Source organism: Dendronephthya gigantea, unplaced genomic scaffold (genome assembly GCF_004324835.1).
Source record: "Dendronephthya gigantea isolate DGI-Jeju-01 unplaced genomic scaffold, DenGig_1.0 000000F, whole genome shotgun sequence".
Taxonomy (NCBI): domain Eukaryota; kingdom Metazoa; phylum Cnidaria; class Anthozoa; order Malacalcyonacea; family Nephtheidae; genus Dendronephthya; species Dendronephthya gigantea.
In genome coordinates, this window is record NW_021163010.1 from 3,029,338 (window position 1) to 3,053,919 (window position 24,582).

A 24,582-nucleotide genomic window follows, 5' to 3' on the forward strand; every position below is an offset into this window, starting at 1 on the left:
ATACACATTGATGTTATTCAAAAAATAACGCATCAACGTAAGGATGACATCACAAGTTTAAAGTAATCGTAAAAATACCATTCATCAAAATCTGTGCGTCGTGTTCACGTGACTAGGAAATGGCGCAATATTCGCGAAAGTAGTCAGCAAAAATTTTTTGGCTTCCATTCAAAAATCTTTGTTGGCCAGTCCGTTCTTTGGGCTTTTATAAGTAATCCATAATTTTATTGCCAAAATGCCGTCCGATGCCGCTAAAAAGCGGCAAGCCAAGAAGAAATCTCAAGCACAAGCCAGGGGAAAATCTAAAAGTACGAACAATGATAAAGAAACGTCAAAAAGTGTTACAGAAATTGTTACAAATGGATCGACAAATGGCGAATCTATAGCATCGTGTACCGGCGTTTTGGCTTCACATCCGGAATCGAGGGATGTTCATATTGAAAATTTCTCTATAACTTTTCACGGAGTTGAACTCTTGGCTGATACACGTTTGGAGCTAAACTGTGGTAGAAGATATGGTTTACTTGGCTTGAATGGCTGCGGTATATATCAATTATATTTATTTTGTTTTCAATTTGAAACATTTTTCGGATACATGTTCATAAGTTAAAAAAAACTTTTCTTTAACTGACTGAGATGAACTACTTTACGATCTCTACAGTATAGAGGGATGAAAAATGTTTGAGAATACAATTTATTAAATCTATTGCTTTATGTACGAAATATAATATTTCTATTCTATCAGGAAAGTCGACGTTAATGAATGTGATTGCAAATCGGGAGATTCCTGTACCAGCACATATAGATATATTTCATCTATCAAATGAAATGCCTGCCAGTGAAAAGACTGCATTAGAATGCGTTGTTGAAGTTAATGAGGAAAGAGCTCGTCTTGAACATGAGGCTGAAATGCTAACAAGTGAGGGTGATCAAGGAAGTGAGAGGTATAGTACCACAGCACAACCACAGCACTACTTTACCACTCATATCAGATCTTCCGCTTGTCAAGGAATATCATGTGCAACCTGGCCAAGAGTCCTTCATTATGAAACCTAAGTGCATGTTTACTGTTCTTACCTTGAAATGTATTTCAACAGTGACAAATCTCAGTGTGTCTTTCTGTTGTAGTAAATTGATTAGTGTGTGTTAAACTAGTGTTCATTTACTTCTAATCTTTTAAAGGTTGATGTATGTCTATGAACGTCTTGAAGAACTTGATGTTGATAAAGCTGTAGCACAGGCTGCTCGTATTCTTCATGGCCTTGGCTTTACTGCAGCAATGCAAAGAACAAAGACAAAAGATTTTTCTGGTGGTTGGAGGATGAGAATTGCTTTAGCTAGGGCCCTCTTTGTTAGACCTACATTGCTATTACTTGATGAACCCACCAATCATTTAGATTTAGATGCTTGTGTATGGCTTGAAGAAGAGCTAAAACAGTGAGTATATTCACTATATTGAAAGTGTAACTCAATAACCATAACCTGTTTGAGGTACCAAATGATGTAGCACAATCCTTTTACATGTCTGAAATCAATATTAATGTTCAAATTTTTAGATACAAAAGAATTTTAGTCATAGTATCACATTCACAAGACTTTCTAAATGGTGTTTGCACAAATATTATACATATGCAAGAAAAAGCTCTTAAATATTACGGGGTATGTTCATTCATCAATACTTTGTATCTTGAAAGCACAAAACATTTGAACAAGCAATTGGATATCATTTTCATATCATTTTTAAACATTTTGCTTTTAGGGTAATTTTGACAGTTATGTTAAAACAAGAGCAGAACTGGAAGAAAATCAAATGAAACAATATAACTGGGAACAAGACCAAATGAAACACATGAAGGTCAGATTAGCTTTAATCATTAGTGTATTATCTTTATCATTGTCTCTTTTTAATATGTTGTGCTCCAGTGTCCATGCAAAGATGTATGTGTTGTGTTTAGTTTTTCCTTTGTAATCTTTTTCTTTTTTGATTAGGATTACATTGCCAGATTTGGTCATGGCAGTGCTAAACTAGCAAGACAAGCTCAGAGTAAGGAGAAAGTTTTGGCTAAGATGGTTGCAGGTGGTCTAACAGAAAAAGTTAAAAAGGATAAGGTAATGACCTATGCTCATCTAATCCTTGCTCCTAATCATCCAATCCTTGCACCTAATCATATTTGTGTGTGAAAATCATATATATTTTGTCTTTCCAGGTTATTGCATTTAGTTTTCCAAGTTGCGAAAAACTACATCCACCTGTTATTCAAGTACAACATGTGTCTTTTAAATATTTAAAAGATAAGGTGAGATCATTATTGAAGTCCTAGTATTCTCCTCCTTCCTTCTCCAAGAAATCAGCATTCAATATGTATTATCTATTTCTGTTGCAAATATAGCCATATCTGTATAAAGACCTGGATTTTGGTATTGACTTGGACACAAGATTGGCTTTAGTTGGACCTAATGGTGCTGGGAAAAGTACGTTACTAAAACTTCTTGATGGTTCACTAACACCAAGTGATGGTCTTATACGAAGACATAACCATCTCAAGATTGGACGTTATCATCAGGTATCAAATTACCTCATTATTTTAACACTGTTACGCGTTATGTACAGTATTGACACTACCTACGATACCGTACGTATAACTTCCTTTATAACCGTGTAGTAAAATGCGGTATGCAGTGCTGTATTAGCCATATATTATAATAATGTTTATTTACCGTGTTGTTTTGAATAGCATCTACAAGATATGCTCGATTTGGAGATGTCTGCTGTTGCTTGGATGATGCAGTGTTTCCCAGAGGTGAAGGAGATTGATGATATGAGAAAGTCTATTGGTAGATATGGTTTGAGCGGTAAACAACAGGTAAGTCGAATCACAGTATTAACTGTGATCGAATTCGTCATTCGTTCGTGCTTTAGTCCGATATCCATCATGACTGAAGAATACCAGTCCAGAGTAATAGGATTTACGTTATTATTGTATAGATGTGTCCTATGAAGAACTTATCAGATGGTCAACGTTGTCGTGTTGTTTTTGCATGGTTGGCATTTCAAGGTCCACATCTTCTGTTACTTGATGAACCTACTAATCATTTGGATATTGAAACAATCGATGCCCTAGCTGATGCACTCAATGATTTTGATGGAGGAATGCTGTTGGTTAGCCACGATTTTCGGCTCATAAGTCAGGCATGTTGATCTACATTGTTCCACATTTTTTTGGTTTTTCTTTGCCCCGAACATATACTAAAATGAATGCATGTACACGCGTACGATACTTCCTAATGTTTCATTTGTCATTACCTTGTCAATAGGTCGCTAAAGAAATATGGGTGTGCGAGAATAAAGCTGTGACTAAGTGGGATGGTGATATCATTTCTTATAAACGGACTTTAAAGAAGAAAGTACAAAAATATGTTGTTGAATAAATAAACCTTTGGCTCTCGGTAGTAAAGGCTTCTAATCGAAGAAGAAATTGTAGTGAAACTGTCGTGAAAACTCCATATATTGTATTGTAGGTAACATTCTGTTGTATAAAAATATTTCTGTAAATTATTTTGTACAGTAAGAATTTATCAATTTGCTAAAGTATTTTGAACAGTATAAGTAATGAATGATATGAATGAATGGAATGAATGTATTTTGTATAAAGTGCATTCAAGATTTTGAAATTTAGAATAAGGTACGAGTACTTGACCTATCCATATAAATACATGAAAACATGTACTTCTCGGCGTTTTATTCATACAAACTCTGCTTGCGGAGGCCTCTATTAGGTGAATGCTAAGTGTCGAAAAGTGTTTTGTCTACTTTAGTAGTTGTTCCTAGAAGTGCTGCTCCTTGATTATATTGGAATACAAAGGCATGGCGATGGTGTATACAGCAAAATTGATGATTATATATATCCTAGCATTTAGATAGTAAAGAGAAAAAAAATTGTGAAAGGCAAAATTTATGAATGTGTTACACGTCAAAAAATGAACCCCGCTGCTGCAGCTTAAAAACAAACTGCTGAAAACACTACGAATAGGGGTATGATGAAATTTCTACTAATGATGACACCGCGCTGAATCAACCCTCATAGTCAGGGCGCTTATAAGCGCCCTGCTCATAGTCGGTCTATGCTGTATTGAATGTACATGCAGTTGCATTAAAATAGGTTTGCGCTGAATCAACCCTCATAGTCAGGGCGCTTATAAGCGCCCTGCTCATAGTCGGTCTATGCTGTATTGAATGTACATGCAGTTGCATTAAAATAGGTTTGCCTTCTTCAAAACAAAACATTGCTGATAATATCTTTTTATACGTTATATGAATGAGCACAAAATATCTAAGTGGAAAATATGCATGCCGATCATCATCATATCATCATCGGATCAACACGTCACATGGAAAATTTCACGACATCTTCGTGTACAGTTAGCTCCCAGTCTTTAAATTGTCCCGACGTGTGAATATCCTCAACTACCGAATCCTTGAAGAAAGCCTGAACATAGACCTCAATAATCCAACTGTAGAATCCGTCCTCGTCATCAGGAAAAGCGGTGCGGTCCAATTCATAAATACAATAACTTTGAAATCCCCGCAATAAACACAAAGTTTCCGCTTTATTCATTATTTCTTCCAAAGATAACGATTGTGTCGTCATTATGTAAGCTTTAATTTCGTCTTCCACTATTGTCTCGTGTCTGCCTACATCGATATTTTCATCAGCTCTCTTGCATGATTTCACTCGGAAACAACCAACCTGATCAGAAATATTTAATCAGTACCAATTTAGTGGTACGTGCTAATTCAAATGGCAAATTCCAGGTATGTATACTTGATGGCCACGGCACTTCTTCAGGTCCTAGTTACACGGTACCGGATTACATTTTGTAGCGGATATTTATTTGGTTAATCTGATATGCTATGCAATAGGAAAATATACAGCAAAACAAAGAATTGTGTACCTGTGTTATAGAAATGGCAACCCTATTTAACGATACTGCCTGGAGAAGACCATTTGGAAAAGCGGCTCTGATAGCATTTAAGGCATCCCACCATGTCTTCGTTATTAAAACAAAATCACACGAGTCATCTTTCGCATTGACTTTCTGTGATAAAACAACTGAATTAATACCGCGGGCATGCAGCGCTTTGGCTAACGGAATCCATGTTTCTTGAAACAATTCTTCGCCGATTGCAATTTTTGTCTTAAAACCGATAAACTGCACCCATTGATCCGTTTTCAGTTCGCCCATTGGTCGTTAGGCAAGAAAGCGCATGATTCGAATAGCAGCAACATTTCATGACGTCAGTAATTACGTATTGCGCGCGCACCTCGGAAAATTGTCTCCGACTGATAAAAATATTCAGAAGTCCGAATGCAAACATACTATATACAAAAGGGTATACAAAGAGACATAACTATTGTATAGTTGTATAATATAGTATTGATATTAGAATCTATCTCTGAATATTTTTTATGACATTAGTAGCGTGGTTGTCATGGCTCACCGGTGGATAGTGACAAACAGCCAGTAAGCCATCAAATATTATCGCAATTAAATCAGAAAGATACTACAGACATGGATTCAAAGACAAAGTCACTGTCTATTTTTAAAACAGTTATCCCACGTTCACCGTTCCAAGAAGAGTGCAAAGCCTTTACATCGATATCTTCCCCAGTTTTCTCAAATAGTTTTCCAAGAATTTTGGCAGGGCTCGATGAGATTGGGAACAAGTTAAGTTTATCAACGAGAGGAACAGGAGAGGAAAATGGTAAGTCATCAACTTGAAGAAGCGTTGGAGTACCAGGACCAAATATTGTCCCCGTTAGAGTGACGTGGCTATCGTCAGAATATTCTAACTTCAGGGAAACTGCTTGATCACATGTGACACCAACTGGTTTATTTTCATGCTGCTTTTCAACCTGGAATGAACATCCATGATAAGTTGTTGAAGAGACTTCGTACCGTGTGGGTATCTTACTGCTTACTGATACCCGATAGCAACATACGTCATTACCTGCAGTCCCATTTCCTTTGCGAAATATTCTCCATTAATTAGATTCAGCGTATTGGATGTCTGAGTCATATCAGGAATTAATCCCATTAACACACTCGGAGCAACATATGACGCTGCTTTTTCGAGGCCAGCTCCAAACGTCGTGACAATCACCTTCCGTATTTCCTTTGTCTTATTCAAACCCAAAGCAACTTTGGCTAGACCTGTGCCAAGCTTCAACCAAGGACCTGTTTCTGGCTGTAGGGCACCTTGCAATGATGCAGCATTAATCTAAAAATAATTTGTGATCCTGAGGACGGGAGGGCATGGTAATATAGCTTGACTACGCCTATGTTCTCGTGACTGCTACTCATTTTTGTTGATGAGCGTGTCCGTTGTTATACTTGCAATTTACTGTAGTCTATATATAGCTGTAGATAATTGTTTACCCCAAGCAAGTGCATGTCGTGTTCAGCTAGTTCTTTCTTACTACACAAATATAACTAGATAAAATCATGGAAACACAACAAATATTTTTAACTGCGAGGATTTTCTACTGCACTATACCTCACCAACCATTCTCGATATACAATACTATAAGCGTTGTACCATACCACATCACAATTGTCTTTTAATTTTGCTTTGCTATCCATCGTTATCTTATCTGTCTGACAGTGAGCCGTCAACAAAAACTACTGTTGTGATAACTTACGGCTCCGAATAAAGATTCTCCTTTTGTAGCCTTCAATATTTGCTCGGCGATTTCTTTAGCCACCCTCTTTTGAGCCTCAACTGTACTTGCCCCGAGATGAGGGCAACTGATAACATTTGCATGCTGAACAACCTTCTCTGATATACCTATATAACAGCGATGTAGATTGGTCCTGGAAATCTTTCGAAAAGGGGAAGATTGGAAAGTGATGTAGTGGTAATTATAATAAATTATTGAAAGCGCAACCATAGCACACTACTGTTGGCTTCCCAAAAGCGATCGTAAGGGCAATCTCGTACCCAGGGTCTTCGTACGTCCAGAAATTATTATCGAATCTGAAGTACCTGTAGGAGGCTCGGTTACAAAGACATCTAAGCCGGCTCCAGCACACTGACCACTTTCAAGAGCGGTCAACAAACATTCCTCATCTATGATTCCTCCACGAGCACAGTTAATAACACGAACACCTTTCTTACACATGGCAAATGTTTTGTCATTTAACAGACCTAAAAAATACGTACAACCCATATCACAGAATTGCCACTACTAATCCACTGAAGGTAAAAGTTGTCACCTTTAGTTTGCGGTATAAGTGGAGTGTGCACTGTCACGTAGTCCACTAGAGGCCATAGTTTCTCCAACTCCATCCATTCTACATTAAATTCAGCCGCCATTTCTGCTGACACCAAAGGATCGTAACCAATGGTCTAAATAATGGAAAGGAATATTATTTCACCATTTTCATTCTGATCCAGGCTTGACATTACTTATGCCAAGTGTACCAATAGAATTGTATCCAACATGCGTTCTTTTCGCAAATGGAAAAAGATTCATAATTCATTTTATACCGATTAAGCCCTACTTCAAATTTACAAAAACGCGCATACTGAATGTTTACAACACTGTGCGATTAAAACCTAAACATCCATATATCCCCACTACGCAAGAAAATTTATCATTGCTTGGGCAATTCGTCCTTACCGTCATTCCAAATGATTGCATTCTTGTCGCAACTTCCATTCCAATTCTTCCAAGACCTACAATTCCCAGCGTCTTTCCAAACAATTCGTTTCCCATAAACTAAATAAAGTTTTCCAAAAACTCAGAATAATCAAAGGAAGGTTGTATTGCACGGTAACCAGTACCAGTATAACACGAGAGAACTGTCTTTATTTTTACTTCAACACTTCATATCTATTTCTTCACCTCGTTTGAGATTCCTATAAACTCATTATTGAAAAAACATTACAATTTGTAACATTTTAAAGAAGTTCACTATTATACCTTCTTGCGATCCCATCTTCCTTCGCGCATCGATGCTGCTGCTTGGGGTATATTTCTGGAAAACAATACCCAAGAAATCTCCATCAGCATATGTAGTCATGTTTTTCCTTATGGTTGCCACTATGCTCGCACCTTTTAAAGGGTCGAGTGGCTTGTTGTAGGAAATATAGCGCTGTAAAAATACTTAACCAACCTTGCTAATGATACAATCAGGGCACACGTATGTTCAGCTGCACTCAAGGTGTTTCCACTTGGCGTGCTAAATTAAAACATACAAAGAGTTGAAATCCTAAAAGTAGTCTGGGCACAGACCGGCTGTATCGGAAAGGGGCTAATAAGATTCATAATATAAGAAGTGATTATATTAAGAAGTGCCTAGTGATTCAAAGTATAGTGATTTACTTCATGACAATGACTCCATGACGTGTTGCTGACTTGATATCAATATTATCAACCCCAGTTCCAGCACGACCAACAAGTTTCAATCTTTTGCCAGCTTCAAGAACCTCATCTGTAACTTTTGTGGCTGAGCGGACAATCAATGCATCGTAATTCTGAAACACAATTTAAATAACGTTGTAAATAAACCCGTCATTCGGCGTCAATCTAAATGAGATGAGAGGAAAAGCGTGATAAATACGTCATTTACTCTTCCTCACTTCTCTGCTAGTCTGCTTTTTCCGAAGCCTCACAACTTGTAGATTTGAGGATGGTGTAAAATCGTCTCCTCTCTTTTGGTAAATTTAAAATAGATGCATGTTTCCTCAAACTCACAAAACGAGTCTCGTGTACAATGGGAATGGGCTACTACGCAGGGTATGGGCTACTACGCAGTGCATGCGGTGTGGAGGAGGCAATTTAACCGAGAATACCAGAATGATAACTGTCAAAAACTTTATTGTGTGCAAGCTGTTAAGGACAGGCCATTTGCAATAGAAAATTCTATCTGCCCTCAAAGATTTTATGTGATTAGAAATAACAGCCAAAACTAAAAAACTGTAATAGAAAGTGCACTTACAAAAGAAATCCGTTGGGCAGAACTGAATATATGAATAAACACCCCCCCAATTATCGTTCTAGTTACGGCTCTGAGTAGAAGTATATGAACACAAAAGCAATTATTTTACCAGTAATGAAAGCATATACAACAGGTTAAACGCATGCTTGTGGTTGCATTAATCTCAGCAACCTTAGTAATCTCATTTATTAAAGTAAACTCATGTTCCACTGGTCAGAATCTTGTGCACAGAGCAGAATTTTTTTCATGTCTTTAAAATTTATTTTGGATGCACATTTACACAACGAGGAGATATTGCAGTTAATGTTACCAATTGGAAGATATATATATAACCCTGGCAGGCGATGCAAAATGTCAAATAAGGCAAATGTAAAAACCCAAAATTGCTCATCAAATATTGTGTTTGCTCATCACATATTGCAGCCTAATTGGGCACCACTATATATCAGTTTATCGGTATAAATCAGTTAGTTTTACATCATTCATATATGACTTATAAACAAAAGAAAAGCATGTACCAAAACATTTTCTTTAAAAATTCTCACTTAAAAGTTCACTTGGCCATTTTTCACTTGAGAGCTTTAATTATCATTGGTGGAGTTATGGGTGGGTGAAATTATGGGTACCATGACAATCATTTAAACCATAATTTAGGAACCATTTACATATGTTGTATTATAAAATGGAACAAAAATTGTGAAGAACCCCTAGTTGCTTTAGAGCTGGCACTGAAAATTTAGAAATTTCAGAAAATTTCATCCACAAACATGGAACACCAATGTTCATTCACAGTTAACTCTGTTCAATTGATATTTTAAAGCACAATTTACAGCCTCTGATGGCTGATACCATAATCACCAACATATTTATGACATTCATAAGGAGATGCTTATGCAAAAATTATGATACCCTTAGCATTCTGTGAATGTGTGACAACTTACATCACCAATGTTCAGTCTTTTTCAAGACTAGACATTGACCTATACAAATATAAAAAGGTTCAACTTTGACAGAGCCATCTATTCAATATGAAAGCCCCTTGTTGGCCAGTAAAAATTTTAGCTCCCCATGATAAAAAATCAAATTGCTGACACCAAATACGATTTGGAAATTTCGTTTACCCTCTAGACAGATTGCAGAGATCAAAAGATGCAGACACCTCATAAACAAACTTGGGACCCTACATTAGATGGCCTCCATATACCTAACCTCTCCACCGCGTGCGTTGAACAATATACCTAGTTTTAAACTATAATAAACCTTTGAATATATAAATGACCTACTTCAACAAACGATTTTACTTACAGGAATTTCAGCCAACAGTTCTTCTTTAGTTAACTTCGTTTCAGTCTTGACTACAATACCACCCTTTGTTAAAATTTCAGGGCAGCAATTGTCTAAGTTATCACTAATCAGAACTTTCTCGATTTTCAGTTGAAAAGCCATGTATCAGTCTATGATTCGGAAACTTTAAAGGTTAACTAAAATAGCGTGGACAAGAAGTTAGGCAAATATTTTGATAACATTTGAAAGACACCTGAATAAACTGGCATAAACAATATTCTCTTTTTATTAATGTATGTACACGTGTTTTATATGCGCGCGCAAACCCGCGTTTTTTTAAATACAGGCATTTAATATTGCATGATTTGAATCAGCCATTGTAATCGTTTTGAGATTCTTGTTCATTTACATATCGTATATCGGTATGTCCTACGTTTTTAAGGACTATTTACACGATCCGATTTTGTCGGATTTACTTTTGACGTATATAGACTGTGGGAATGTACCCAGTATATTCACCAAGTTATTGATACTAGACAAAAAAACATCCTTCACAAGCAGCCCTGGAGGGTCAAGTGATCCCGACAAGCTAATTCATGTGATCCGTAGTCAACCAACCTAGAACTTGACTAATCTATGAGGCTACGGTATGAGCTACTTTATCTAACTGTTTATCTACATGAGGTGAGATATGACCAAAAAAGCCGCCAAGTAACGTGTCTGATTTAAACGAGCAATCTTCTCAGTTCTCATACAGATGCTCCACCACCATGATAGAGCCACCACATTGTCACAACAAACAGAGATAGTCTGTATTGGGACACGCTTAGCCTCTTAACGGTCCTGTATCCGACTCCAAGAACAGACGCAATCAAAACCTCAATTTCCATAGTTATGATCTTTATACAATTTGGATAAGAAAAAATCGATTAGGGAGAAATATGTTGGTTCAACCTCCATCGCAGCTAGGTTTGTCACTATTACATCCATACTCCATATCATGACCATATGGTTATGCCAACGCCCTCCTGATCTTTCTATTGAGGGCCGAGTTCCCTTCGCTACCCTGTAGGCCACAGCTGGATATACGGGAAATTACGTATACTATATGCCTATATTAATCTCTAATCTTTGACAAACACTTTTGTCTGTCCTGCGAGGAACAAGGTGTTGAAATGGAGGACACATATGATGTTATAATAGTCGGTGCAGGAGCTGCTGGGTTAACAGCAGCATACGAACTTACCAAAAACAAACCTGAGTGCAAGATTATCGTGCTGGAAGCAAGAGGTAGATCATTATGTCGCCTTTATATTCATCCGCTGTTTTGATGCTTTATACATCGGAGCGGTAGCGGTTCAGGTCGGACCTCGGTGATCAAAATCTGCGCAAGGTCGCCCATTGAGGTTTTGACCGACTGCATTTAACGATACAAATTTGAGCAAAACAAATGTAGCTGTTTAAATTGTATTTCTCTTGCGAGCCACTTTTTTACAAAAATCGGAATTTGATGCAGTTCCAGATTGTCCGGCTAGACTGACCATATTTATATGAATATGAATGTAGTATGTTTACTATGTTAGGTCGTTCCTCGGGAAACAAAAAACAACACATCAGTTCGCAGCTTTTATAACACTATAAACTATTTTATTATAAGTTATTGTCCTGGCAAAGAAATTTTTGATTTGCTTGATTGAATACTCAAAATGTCTGTGTTCGGTAATTTATGTTTATATGCGAGTACAGCTTGTAGGCCAACAACGCACTTGATCGATCAATCTTAGCGTGTATGCCAGCCTGACAATACGTTTAAATACAAATTCAGAACAAGAAACAATACCGGAGATTTACAATAAGTACTAAACTGTATATGTTTTTTTACGGTAAATCAGTAATCTCTATGTGGTCGCTTTAAATTTTTATCAATAACGTTAAATTTTGGCAATATTTACTTTGAGCATCTGTCTTCTAGTACACGTAGTTTAATTAGAAAATATTATATTTCAATTTAATATGCGCATATAGTATTAGTTGTGCGCGCTAAAAGTAGACCTTATATTATGACCTTTACCAATATTATTTATTAAATTACTAAGACTTGGAAAGTCTTGATCATCTTGGAATTACCAAATGAACAAAAGTTCTGGCAAAGCATGATGGTCTCCATCACTGAGTAGCCAGAATGAGAACTTAGTCCTGGTATGCCAATTTCAACTCATAATTTTTCATTTCTTTAGAAATTCATTGTTTTCACAGTCATTGAAAACCATAATATTAACATAGCAGGACTAAATTGTCAGGCTGGCCCCCTAGCAGGTCTCAGTGTTTAGATACAATGCCATTTTAAATCATAATGGTATCAAGGACCATTCAATTTATGGTGTGAAAGTGATGTCAGACAGGATGGTTTTCTGATAATCAGAGTGTAGTATAGGATACCATGATAGGGATGCTTGGCCAGAATATTTATTTGGAAGACTGTTAACAGTGTTACATATGACATAAATCATAAAAATCGGTGTCACATACACAATGTTACACTGTGTTCATAGGTGTCACATTATACAATTAAGTGTTATTTGGTTCTAATACTGTTATTTATCTTCAGTACATAGAAAATTTTATCTCCCCAAATAATCCATTATATGCATTATTTCAACAAGGAATGGGGAGTTCCCACCTCTTATCCTAGAACCACCTTAGTCTCTGTTGATCCAGATCAGGCCTATTTTATGAGAGAGAAGAGTAGGGTGTAATCTTCTGCAATGTTATTTTCAGAATTTCAGAATTTGAGTGAGATGATAAATAAAATTTTTATGCATATATAGTAAAAAAATGTTCTAATATTCCTGTCTAAATACTATTAAACTCAAACACAGATATGCAAAATTCGCGTGTACTGTGATGCACTTTCCTTTCTGAGCTTAGCTTTCTCATTGTGATTAAAATTGTTTCTGTATGTGTTTCACTGTTTAGATAGAATTGGAGGGCGCCTATTGTCAGTCTCTCTTAATGTAAAAAATGGTGGTAAAGAAAATTTTGACTTGGGAGGCCAGTGGGTGTGTAGGTAATATATATTTGGTATTAATGTTTTTCGATCATGACAAAAAAATATATGCTGTAAAATATAGTTTTGTAGTTGTTCGATGTGTACGGAGATATACGCTTAAACATTGATCATAACGAACTTTTACTCGGCCCTCTTGAAACCTTTAACTTTTTTTATGAATCTGTTTCGCTTGTGGATGGCAGCTCTCAGAAGAACATCGGTAAATTAATTGAAACATTCAAGTTAGAAACGTATGATCAATATACAAAAGGAAGTAAACTGATGGAACTAAGTCTGGGAGAAGTAACGAGTCACACAGATCAAATTTCCTCCATCGGTTTCTTCTCTTCAATTGAGATGTTTCTTGCGCTAAAGAAGGTAATTAGCAAGTTAAAGTAACAATATAGCTCCATAGTAAAACACGATTACACATGTGCTGTACAAAACAGTACAATTTCCTAGCCAAGCCAGACGTTGGTCCCTTAAACTAAGAATTTTAGATTACTCTCCAATCTCTTCTACAAGTAAACCAGCCCTTCATGAGCTCATAGTTCTTACTCGTGCCTTTATATGCCTCGATGACTCCGAGCATTGCGAAGAAACGAAGAATCTTGATTCCTTGTATCACGTTTTCGCCCGTGCATCAAAATTCAATGAAGGGGCTCTTCTTACAACCCGCATAAAGTCCTGATGAAGTGAAATATAAATGTTCATCTTCCGAACAAATTACGACTGTCATTTTTTTCCCACAGGACATATGTTTTAGTCGTTATTCTTATACAATACTGGCTTTCAGCATTTTCTTTAACTTTATCCTTCGATTTTTGATATTCGTTGTCTTATCGAATTTCTCTTTTTTTTGCAATTGAGCAAAGATCTTATTCTATGCGAGACATGCATGACCCTTGGTAAAAGGTAGTACTAATAGGCAATGAACTGCGCCTGCATGGCAAACGTTATGATTATTGTAGATCGATAACATGTGCAAAGAAGTACCTTTGACATCGCCAGAAAAATCTCCACATGCGAAACAGTGGGATGGAACGACAGTAGAGACATTTAAAAATGAAACTCTCTGGACAAATAGTAAGTAGCTGCTATATAGGACTTGATAAGAAGCTGTATTCAAAACGAACAATTTATCAACGTCGGCAATATTTTATAACTGACTGAGTATGTCCCCACTCAGTCGAAACCCGAATGTTTTTTAGATGCTAAAAGAGCGTTCGATGTGGCAGTCAGCAATATTTTCGGTTTGTCTTCATCTCAAATATCCTTGCTCTACTTTCTCCATTATTGCAACTCTGCTGGGGGCATTGCAAAACTGATAGATGCCGAAAATGGTGGTGCACAAGCGACGAAAGTTAAGGTACATCAAGCAATGAAGGCACCTCAAGGTTATACACACTCGCGCAGTCACTTTGCAACTGCATATTGAACACTCAACAACGAGAACGTTTTTACCAACCAACTTAAATATAAGTTTTTAAATTTTTTTGCCCAAGGTATGTTGGGAAAATATCCAAGCCTGGATTTTGGAACCTTGGCTGTCAGAATTTTTTAGTCTCTGGAGCGAATCGTCAAGCTCCTTTTTTTTTGAAAAATTTTATTTTGTGTTTTCACAGTACAATTTTATAATTTTGCAAGTCTTCATTTGTTAAGGGTGGCCTGCATCAAGTCTGTTGCTTGTTGAAAGATGCAATTGGGGAGGAGAAAGTTTTACTCGGCCATGCTATTACGAAAATATACCAGGTGGGCATTAGGTATACATATAAAGTAAAGCCAACTTCCTGCAAGACCTATTAAAGCTTTATAAATATAATTATCTTCTGGCTGAGGATATATGCAGCCACAAAAACACAATTTAAGGAAAGTGTGAATGAGGAACAGTTAAAAATCCTTTCACGTTTCCCTACCTACAGAGTACTAATAACAACCATACGAATTTTGACTGTTGTGAAGAAGAGTAGGCTGGCACGGTGATTACTCCCGGGCCAGGCAGGCTGTTTCAACCATCTTTGAGATTTGATTTTTTTCTCGCTTAGGTCAACCTGTAGCGCTTAGCTTATAAACGATTATAGCTTGTAAACGTATAAACGAAATGATGTGATTTTAGGATGACAACATTGTAAGGATTACAACATCAAATGGAAAATCTTTTGAATCAAAATATTGTATCTTAGCCATCCCACCAAAACTTGTAGGTATGAACTAAGATAACCATTTTGCAATCAATCGTTGATCGTATATGAATATATATTAAGCTTATCTTTCCAGCTTCAGGCTTTTCAAATCTGTTCATTTTGACTGACTTTTGCGGTCTGTGAAAATGATCGAAAATATGTTTTCCAGGAAAAATCGAATTTACTCCTGAACTTCCGTACGAACGTCGCATACTAATGAGGCAAATAGTAATGGGGTGCTATACGAAGTTTTTAGCAACATACGAAACATCATTTTGGCGAGAGTCTGGTTTGTCTGGTCAGTTGACACGTTTCACAGATAATAAGGAGTCCGTCATCTCGTCCCCAGTCAGTTTGGTCATGGATGCTGTGACAAAGGAAAACAATGCTGCCCTAGTTGGCTTTTTTACAGGATTCGGTGCAAGTCATTGGGCATCAAAATCAGTATGTTTAATATGTGCTTCTACCTTAGGATAGCTAGGCGTCACTAGACGTCATAAGACATGTCTGCCTCAGTTATTCCTCCTGAGGAGGTTGTCGTGTTGGAGAGATTTCGTGAATTAAAAAAGTTTGCTGTCCGTGTTCTTTTAGAAATTAAAAAATTATTTGAGAGTGCGTGCTTCGGAGGTGACTACAGTATACTGAACCTGTCATATCAGCTGATTTAAGTCATTTTTGATAGGATGATGAGAAGAAGCTGGCAGTCATTGAAACATTGAAAAGCTTTTTCGGAAGCAAAGCAGGAAAACCGTTGGACTTTGCTATAAAGGTACGCCAGGTGTTGAGCGGGATCGTGTTAACCTAGTTACCTAAACAAAGGTTCCTTTTGTGCCTGTGTAACATACATATTGATATAGTAGTTACCGAGTTTAAAGGATATGGACTATATGTTAATGATTTTAGTGAAATACTTTTCTGTTTGAAGGACTGGTGTCAAGACGAGTGGAGTGGTGGGTGCCCGGTGGGAATAATGACCCCAGGAGGTATCACACAGTTTGGGGATGTTTTGAGAAAACCTTGTAAACGGCAAGTGCAGAGTTTCATTTTATTCTTACAACAACGATAAATACTGTAAGGAAATTATTCTGCCTATTGAGGGGGACATTAAATCTATATCTATATAATCTCTAACCCCCTCTCCCCTCCCCTCCACGCGATAGGAATTTATCCAGCATGCCGTATGAACGTCTTTCTATATTTTAACAGGATACATTGGGCAGGAACGGAAATGGGTTCAGTATGGCGTGGTTATGTTGATGGTGCTGTGGAATCTGGTATTAGAACTGCCCAGGAAATAGCAAAGAAACTGTGAACGTTATCAGGGAAAATAATTCTAGGCTAAAATATTTGTTTAAACAGCTCATCTAGTTGTAGATGGAATATTATTTGAAATATCGCTCTCAATAAATGTGCTAATGTTATACATATTACTAACAGCGCAATGGATCTTGGTAGTTATTTAGCGTGTTATTTAGCTGTATTTGAATGATTAACAGAATTATGCTCCATATAGAACATGATGTAGTTATTTAAATTTTTTGGTATACGTCAGAAAAGCATTGAATTGATGTAAATATGAATCTTGTGATTAAGAAAGAAATAATAAATTTATCTCACTTTTCATTTTTAACCGTTTATCAATAAATTTATCTCACTTTTCATTTTTAACCGTATATCAATGTAATATTGTTGTTTTAGTTCTACATTTCAGGTCCTCCTAAAATCCATCCTAATTAGAAAACCATTCCCCGTCACATCACGCGGGACAATATTTGTAACTAAAATATTATAAGATCATGCTAATTCAACTAAATATCATCATTTTAGTAAATGGAGAGTGACTTACCTAAAATATAATCCCAACAATTGAAAAAACCTATCTATTTTCTTACTTTAACTTTCATTCTTTATCTCTTCATACCCTGCAGAATCATTTTGCTCTTTATTTCTTCCAGTTTTGTTCATTGCATTTGAAATACAACCCTTTGTTTTCTTCGCAGAAAAGATACAGCCATCCTAGTGAAAGCAAGAATGCTCATGCATTTACTGAATAATCTTGACAAATAATCTTGACGCACTTGTTTCAGTCCATACAAAATTATACCTTGATCAATCCAACCATTTTCGCCCAGAATTCATAATTAGGAATCCTATCTTTTCCTTGGGCGCCTCGTCTATATTTATATGTTATCCCAATTCCAAGGTAAAGGACAAGAACCGTGAAAAATCTAGAAAATATGCGTAATTGATTCACTATGCGACTACTTCATACCCTTTGTATAATGGTTAAATTTCAAGGAAAACTGAACACTTATTAAGATAAGAAAGCCATGCCAAGATATATTACATGCCACCACGCACGGCCACTGACATGCATGATTGAAGCATTGAAAATCTCTGAAGTGGATTTTCATTGTGCCAACGTTTTTCATAATATATTCATAGTGCATGTTGGTTTTTAAACAACTAGAAAAATAGATCGAGAGTTTATTGTGTTTGGACAGCTATGAGAAAATGTGTTTGCTAAATCCACATCTTATCCATGTAAGTTGTTGACGATTGTGGTTGACGATTTGACACAATCTCCTTACATAATGCAAAGAATAGTTCCGATGCTAATGCCACCACCACTATCATCACTCCCTCCATGGTGTGGGGCATATTTAGTGTATAGCGTCATTGTCTGCAAAAATAGAGAATGAGTGCTTTTATCGTGATAGTTATGGTGCATTTGATTTTCAGTTGTTCATTTCTGTCCAGCTGATAGTCATTACTCTGTCCCCCTCGATCAATCTTGGGCAATCTTTCCAGGGAATAATAGAATTCATGCGTTCATGCAGTTCCTCCTCTGTTTTATTGATTTATTGACTTACATATTGTTGGTGATCTTCTTTAATGCCAGGCACTCTTCCTTCCTCGTTTGCTTCATAACGCAATGTGACTTTTAGCTCTCTAGAAAAACATCAAAGTTTTTACACCCTGTTTGAAAGTATCAGTTGCTGGTTAGTGGAATTCGTATCAAAATGGTTTACGACCAGTTCTCGACATCCCAACTCAGCAGTTTGCCGAAAACTAGTGGGAAAACACAAACAGCGACCGCATGAGGAAGAGATTAAGAAATTAATAGCGCATTAAAATAGATAAAAAAAATTATCTTCCTTATTTCTGTCGTAAATTCCTTACTATGTATATGAAGTATTACTTTTCTATACGGAATATGATGTGAAGATTTTACGACTTGTCCCCAAGACACTTTCTTTTCTAATCTTTACAACTCCAGAAAACCTCTCGCTGACATTCTTGCTGAAGACTTATAGCTTTCGATAACAAACACAGTCGATACATAATTTAAAGGTACACTACGAACATTTTAGTTCATTAGATACGGATAACTTAGTGGACTCCTACTATCATGCACTAGTAGATATGCAACCACGATTGTTAAAAATGAAAAAAAAAACTCTATTAGACTTCCATTTTAATACAATTCATAACCTTGACGACTTATTTTCAGAGTCTCACTGGCAACAGCAAAATACGCCTTTCCAAAAAAAACTACCGTACCTGCCACCATCACCATTTAGATAACGCATTATGCACAGTCCGCTTTCAGTTGAATAAAATACCAGCAGCAATGAGCCAAGGGAATAATGTGTTGTATCAGTAAATTGGCAAGCCTAAACATAAAAATTTTATTTCCAATCCTACCGAATAAAAAAATATTCTAACACGTGTATTCTAACACGTTCATTCTAAAAAGTGATTTTCTGAAGAGGGACTTTCTGGAGGGGTTTTCTGGAAACGTCTATGTCAATGCTTTGGTGAAATTTTGGCAATACAATGTCATCCCGATCTGTCCGGAATGGGTTAGGGAACAGAAGGTTTTTTTGCACTGCACCTGTGCTTCATGAAAGTGCTGCTGCTCACCGACAGAGCCAGAGGTACTAGACTAAAAATAAACAATGTACTTACATGGACATTTTTGCAGCCATTACTGCTATATTTGGTACAGGGGTTCCAGCTATAGGTGTAGTCTCCGCCTTGTGAATCACTTATGTGTTTAAACCTGAGGAAAAGAAATACATTACTACGTAAGACTGACACGTTATTTGCCGTCAATGATAAACGAGTTTGATTGTAGTTATTGTTGTAATTGGGCCACATGCTATAGATGTCATTGGCTCATCGGGGATAGTGGATGGCAGAAAGCTATATGGAAGATACGCGGCCCGTTTGGAAAACATACATTTGTACATCGCATGTACATTGTCATAAACATTAAGAAATAAGCAGAACACCAACGATTACTAGTTCACGATACGTTTTTTCTACCTATATATAGTTGACCTGCTGCAACCGGTACTGTATCGACTGTCAGAATTATGTTAATCGGGTTGGCAGGTAATCGTATAAACAATTTGAGACCCCTCTTTTTGTCATCCCATATACGATAATAATCAGTGATTACGTGAAAAAGGTCTTGCATCATTAAGGCTTAGGTTATACGTCGCATTTTCGTCGCGTCGAATCCAATTCAAACGATAGATAATGAGATGTTTGATTATCATCTCATTATCTATTGTTTGAATTGCATTCGACCCGACCAAAACGCGACGTATAACATAGGCCTAATATATAGTAGAATCATAGATATAACTTTGCTTCCATGCATTTGATATACAATTTCAATAAATAAATATTATAATAAACTATAGCGAAATAGTTTATAGATCTCTCAGTCTGCTCTAGTGCGGCCCGTAGTCTACATAAATGGTAAGTACCTGTTTGAATATATCAGTGGTGTACTAACGAGCAGGGCCGTAGAGATCCAGAAAGTTGACTCACACGGCACTTGGACTACTTTGAAATAAGTCACTGACAACCCAGGAGTATACTAAAATTACTTAAACGACAGAAGCACTTACCTTGGACCGTTCGGGGAGTCTAAAGATGATAAATCTATCTCGACATCGTCACTGTAGCCGGGGATATTGGGACATACAAATTTGCAGTCACCTTTAAGACTGCAATCTCTCAATCCGGTTTGGCATTGTGTTAATGCTAACATAAAAAACCATAAAATAAACCAAAACTGCAAAAGCCATATTAAAGAAAGACAACTGTTTCTCATAGCGGTTTGACTGGCTGAGTCAGGCTGACGATTCACGTTTTTGAAGCTGCAGGCTATCGTACGACACTCATTTGAAATTCATATTTTTACTGCTCATCAATTCAAGCGTGAAATCCTGTTTTGTATAAATACAAATGAAACGTCCCGTTTTAAACTTTTCTTTTATTCTCAACAGGGTGAGAACAATGCAGAAAAACAACATGCATGCATGCATGCATATATATTGATCAGTTGAACTGATTTTTTTATTCAGTTCATCCATATAACTATGGTTCATCAGTGACAGTGTCAGTTTGTACGCCATACGCGCATGATACCATGCCTGGTTTCCATCATAGACAATCCAGAAGACATGTCTTTTGGATTGTCTATGTTTCCATTAAGTCGTAACTCGTGAGTGTCGTGAACATGTCAAGGTGGCTGATGTGATAGAACATTTCTATTTGTGTCCAGCAACAATGACCGATCTGAATACAGAAATAATAATAACCGGACTATTTCTAATCGGTGAAAATGACTCGTTCGCGAGAGTTACGATTAAAGGCTCCTGGTTCACACGAGCTCCTAGATTCGAATCGGAGGTTCTTGTTATACAAAGCATTCCTCTCCTAGTGTCCTCAGACAAGGAGAAACACCGATTCCTAGGACAACTTAAATCCACTAGTGCGCAAATGCGTTGTAAATAATACAATAGATCCCCGATTCTTAGGAGCTAGTGTGAACAAGGCCTTAATCCAGGCCCAATATGGGTTAAAATGAAGCACATGCCCTACAAAGTTGTGTCATGACACAACCCTATAAATTATCATACACGCAAAAACACAAAAATCATGCCTCTTTCTATTCATAATGCCCAAGTCAAAGCTTCACATGCAGTTGCTAAACTGAATTTTCTGGGCTTCCGATGCTATACTGTTACCCTCTTAATAGATCTAACCCTTTTATATTCTCTCATAATCTTTTCGCGTGGAAATGTTGGCACACGTTGAAGAAGCGCAGCCTTGGATGGCTTGTAACGTGTAAGAGCAACCATCCTGAAAATTTACAATATTGCAAATGAAAATTATTAATTATATAAAATTATTATATTATACTACATTATTATCTTATGTGTTAACTTTGTAACAGTCGATAGAGCTGAGGATAAAAGACGACTGCGGCGGTGTACGAGTTAACCTGCATGCCATTTGTATTTTAAAATCGGGGAAATTGCATGCCGTGAAGTGGATGGGAAACTTCGAGTGAAGAATCTTTTGTTAATTTTCAGCGGCAATGGCAATCTTCAAACCCGAGCACATGGAATACAAGATAACAAAGATTACCTTGGCAAGAGAAGGAATCTCAGACCAATACGAATAATGTGGAATAATCTCCCTGCCTCTTGCTCCACGTACAAACTTCATGTAAGGCACACCAATACCAATGTACAAGGCAGTTAAACAAAACACGCTGAAAGTTACATAAAAGAGCTTGTCAGTGTTGACCAGACGAGTAAGATGATTAATTATGTCAGTAGTTGAAACGAAATCTTGAAAAACATCCTTTGCTTCCCATTGTTTTTGAATGTAAGGATTCTGTCGAGGTCGTGAAGGGATCAAAATCAGGGTAAACATTATGTAACACAACTGACAAGTGCACCGAGTCTGAAGCATCGCAGTCATCGCTTTCCTCATCTACTGAATATTTGAAATGCTTTAAAACTCACATAATCAATATGACGGTTCCTATACTCAAACTATCGTCATCATTTGCTTTTTTCTTTATCTTCGAGGCCGAGCGCCTTGGAGCGTATTTCGTGAACAAAGTCATTTTCTACAATTGAAAAATTACCATTATGTCATTTCTGCAGAAGCATACCTGAATTCTTTTGCAACCAAAGGCTGCTTCACTAAGTTGGCAACGGCGTTACTGTTTTTTGCATGCATTTATATGCACGATTTGAAACTTACGAAACAATAAATTTTAACTATGAAAAATCAATAGGACTCATCCCGCATCTCTATGACAAGTACGACAAATAAGACCCCGTTATCATAAGCTTATTCACCCCAACTCCATGATGAAGGTAGATTGGCCATATCTTAAGAAAGGAAGATGAGATAACGAAGACAGCTCTTCATTGGACTCCAGAAGTGAGAAGAAAACGTGGTCGGCCCAAGAACACCCGACGCAGAACATGCAGTTGAGAGTGAAAGACTGACCTCCACCAGACCTGGGGGTCAGTCAAGAAAATGACCCAAGACGGACGGGAGTGGAGAGCTTTTATTGCTGCCCTACATGCCAGGAGGCTAATGGGCAGTAAGTATCATAAGCTTATATCCCATTTGTATCTATTAAGCGAGAATATAGTTCATGGAAAATAGCTATAGACTATTGTTCTATTGTTTGTTATATACTGTACTAACGAAAAATCCACCGTATCTCTCCATCGAACTGGTTCGACCTTCGCTTAAACCGTCGTACTCTAAATACACATCTGTTTGTCTGAAAAAGATTGATATTCAATTTATTACATTTTAGACATTAATTACATTTTCAGAAATGTCTTACAAAATTTAAAACTACAGCATATATCAGTAACTTCACTGATGCATAGAGTCGCTCTCAATTGTTGTGTTTATTATCGGCAAAATTTCGACAGGGACAAGCTATTAGATTTGGCGCAGGGGAATTGCTGGCGCCACACTTTTTTATAAAGTTGGCAACAATTAAGTATAGGGCTAAATTCTAACTTTCTACTTTGTGTAAATTGTATTAGTATGATTTATATCAAAAGCTACACGAGGTAAAACACGTCAACTAAAAACTTCTCTTGTTGTTTATCATCATATATATATATATATATTCACCGTTTACCAACAAGGAATTCTTCAAGAGTATCATAAACCAATCTATATCTTCCTTCTGAAACTTTTACAGTTGGACCATGATTTCCTAAATTGCACGACTGCAGGTCTTCCGGGTTCACAGCATTATTAAACACTCGACCAACCTGAATAAAAGCTGCAGTCATAACGAACTCAGTATCTCGAAGCAAATAGTATATGTAAGAGCATTTTCTTGGGTGCATACAGAAGCAAATGCATCTGCCTTTGAAAATCGGCGCCTAACACAGACACTTTCTGGTACTTACGTAAACCGGGACAGTGCAGTTGGTCAGCTGAAATTTGGTGCATGGACTCCACTGGTAAGAAACATGAGCACTTTGATTATCTGGTATGTTTGCAAAGCTATGTCAAGTGAAACAATCAATATTCATCAGTAAAAGTCGTATAATAGCATGTAAGCGTTTGTACATGATTTGCTTCGACTGAATGATTTAATAAAACATTCTGCATGTGTTTACATGAACCGCAGTAACCAAGCTAAGACCATGTATCGCATCTTGGTCTGTCGCAACAGTTGGTTCTGACTTCTTGGCAAGGTGTCTGAGGCTAGGCTTATAGCCTTATATAGTATTATATAGTGTAGTGCTGTAACTGCTGTTTATACCGAGGTTTATACTTATAGTATATGTCCACAGTAAATGAACATATCAGTCGAATCGATGTCTGATCATCAATAGTACTACCAGCATGCTCGATATTCCGGCACAAATCTAGAACCAAAGTGGAACATATTTAATACAATATTAAATCGACTCTCAATACCTAGGTTGTGTATAATTGCCATCAATAGCAGAGAGATCCAGTATATCGTGACTACAGTTGAATTTACAACGTGATTTGCTTGCTTTCATACATGTTACGTCCATCGGCTTTGCCTCGGAGAAACACGAAGATGAAATAAAACTAAGTATATACATGTTACGAATCACAGCATGGAAGAAATCCATCTACAACTCGACTAGCAAGTCGACTAGCAAGCTGAAGTAAAACAAGCGCGGATGGTGGACTGTTGTAAGAAAGGTCATTGAACCGTGTCAAAAATGG

The 24,582-nt window shown here is 37.0% G+C and overlaps 5 protein-coding genes across 6 annotated transcripts; 2 read left to right on the top strand and 3 right to left on the bottom strand.

Annotated features, from left to right (window-relative positions):
- The first annotated feature begins 150 nt into the window (after nucleotides 1-150).
- On the top strand, nucleotides 151-3,719 carry LOC114519704 (ATP-binding cassette sub-family F member 2-like). The gene is made up of 11 exons (XM_028539879.1): nucleotides 151-542; nucleotides 746-944; nucleotides 1,183-1,437; nucleotides 1,557-1,659; nucleotides 1,760-1,855; nucleotides 1,990-2,109; nucleotides 2,208-2,297; nucleotides 2,391-2,564; nucleotides 2,736-2,864; nucleotides 2,987-3,190; nucleotides 3,316-3,719. Exons 1-11 carry the CDS (start codon nucleotides 236-238, stop codon nucleotides 3,427-3,429), a joined length of 1,791 nt encoding a protein of 596 aa, XP_028395680.1. The 5' UTR covers nucleotides 151-235; the 3' UTR covers nucleotides 3,430-3,719.
- A 1,702-nt stretch (nucleotides 3,720-5,421) lies between these two features.
- On the bottom strand, nucleotides 5,422-10,573 carry LOC114515985 (D-3-phosphoglycerate dehydrogenase-like). The gene is made up of 10 exons (XM_028535319.1): nucleotides 10,309-10,573; nucleotides 8,388-8,539; nucleotides 8,179-8,244; nucleotides 7,986-8,040; nucleotides 7,683-7,781; nucleotides 7,276-7,408; nucleotides 7,046-7,207; nucleotides 6,702-6,847; nucleotides 6,011-6,280; nucleotides 5,422-5,915 (listed from the first exon to the last, which is right to left on the bottom strand). The coding sequence occupies exons 1-10, from the start codon at nucleotides 10,447-10,449 to the stop codon at nucleotides 5,553-5,555; spliced, it is 1,587 nt and encodes a 528-aa protein (XP_028391120.1). The 5' UTR covers nucleotides 10,450-10,573; the 3' UTR covers nucleotides 5,422-5,552.
- Nucleotides 10,574-11,321: 748 nt separating this feature from the next.
- Nucleotides 11,322-17,009, top strand: LOC114543544 (probable flavin-containing monoamine oxidase A). The gene is made up of 11 exons (XM_028562504.1): nucleotides 11,322-11,577; nucleotides 13,264-13,354; nucleotides 13,540-13,714; nucleotides 14,308-14,422; nucleotides 14,548-14,705; nucleotides 14,999-15,088; nucleotides 15,453-15,540; nucleotides 15,689-15,963; nucleotides 16,202-16,288; nucleotides 16,445-16,545; nucleotides 16,726-17,009. Exons 1-11 carry the CDS (start codon nucleotides 11,463-11,465, stop codon nucleotides 16,829-16,831), a joined length of 1,401 nt encoding a protein of 466 aa, XP_028418305.1. The 5' UTR covers nucleotides 11,322-11,462; the 3' UTR covers nucleotides 16,832-17,009.
- Nucleotides 17,010-17,182: 173 nt separating this feature from the next.
- LOC114543640 lies at nucleotides 17,183-20,731 on the bottom strand. Its single transcript, XM_028562562.1, has 7 exons — nucleotides 20,445-20,731; nucleotides 19,492-19,585; nucleotides 19,084-19,196; nucleotides 18,393-18,471; nucleotides 18,111-18,202; nucleotides 17,624-17,747; nucleotides 17,183-17,535 (listed from the first exon to the last, which is right to left on the bottom strand). The coding sequence occupies exons 1-7, from the start codon at nucleotides 20,648-20,650 to the stop codon at nucleotides 17,413-17,415; spliced, it is 831 nt and encodes a 276-aa protein (XP_028418363.1). The 5' UTR covers nucleotides 20,651-20,731; the 3' UTR covers nucleotides 17,183-17,412.
- A 45-nt stretch (nucleotides 20,732-20,776) lies between these two features.
- LOC114543748 lies at nucleotides 20,777-24,555 on the bottom strand. Of its 2 annotated transcripts, XM_028562631.1 has the most exons (7): nucleotides 24,301-24,555; nucleotides 23,784-23,880; nucleotides 23,500-23,642; nucleotides 23,056-23,134; nucleotides 22,356-22,462; nucleotides 21,973-22,099; nucleotides 20,778-21,684 (listed from the first exon to the last, which is right to left on the bottom strand). In XM_028562631.1, the coding sequence occupies exons 1-7, from the start codon at nucleotides 24,483-24,485 to the stop codon at nucleotides 21,592-21,594; spliced, it is 831 nt and encodes a 276-aa protein (XP_028418432.1). In that variant the 5' UTR covers nucleotides 24,486-24,555; the 3' UTR covers nucleotides 20,778-21,591. The 2 variants fall into 2 exon arrangements, with proteins under 2 accessions (XP_028418479.1, XP_028418432.1); XM_028562678.1 differs by lacking the exon at nucleotides 24,301-24,555 and having other exon boundaries at nucleotides 20,777-21,684; nucleotides 23,500-23,653; nucleotides 23,784-23,830.
- Between the last annotated feature and the right edge of the window lie 27 nt (nucleotides 24,556-24,582).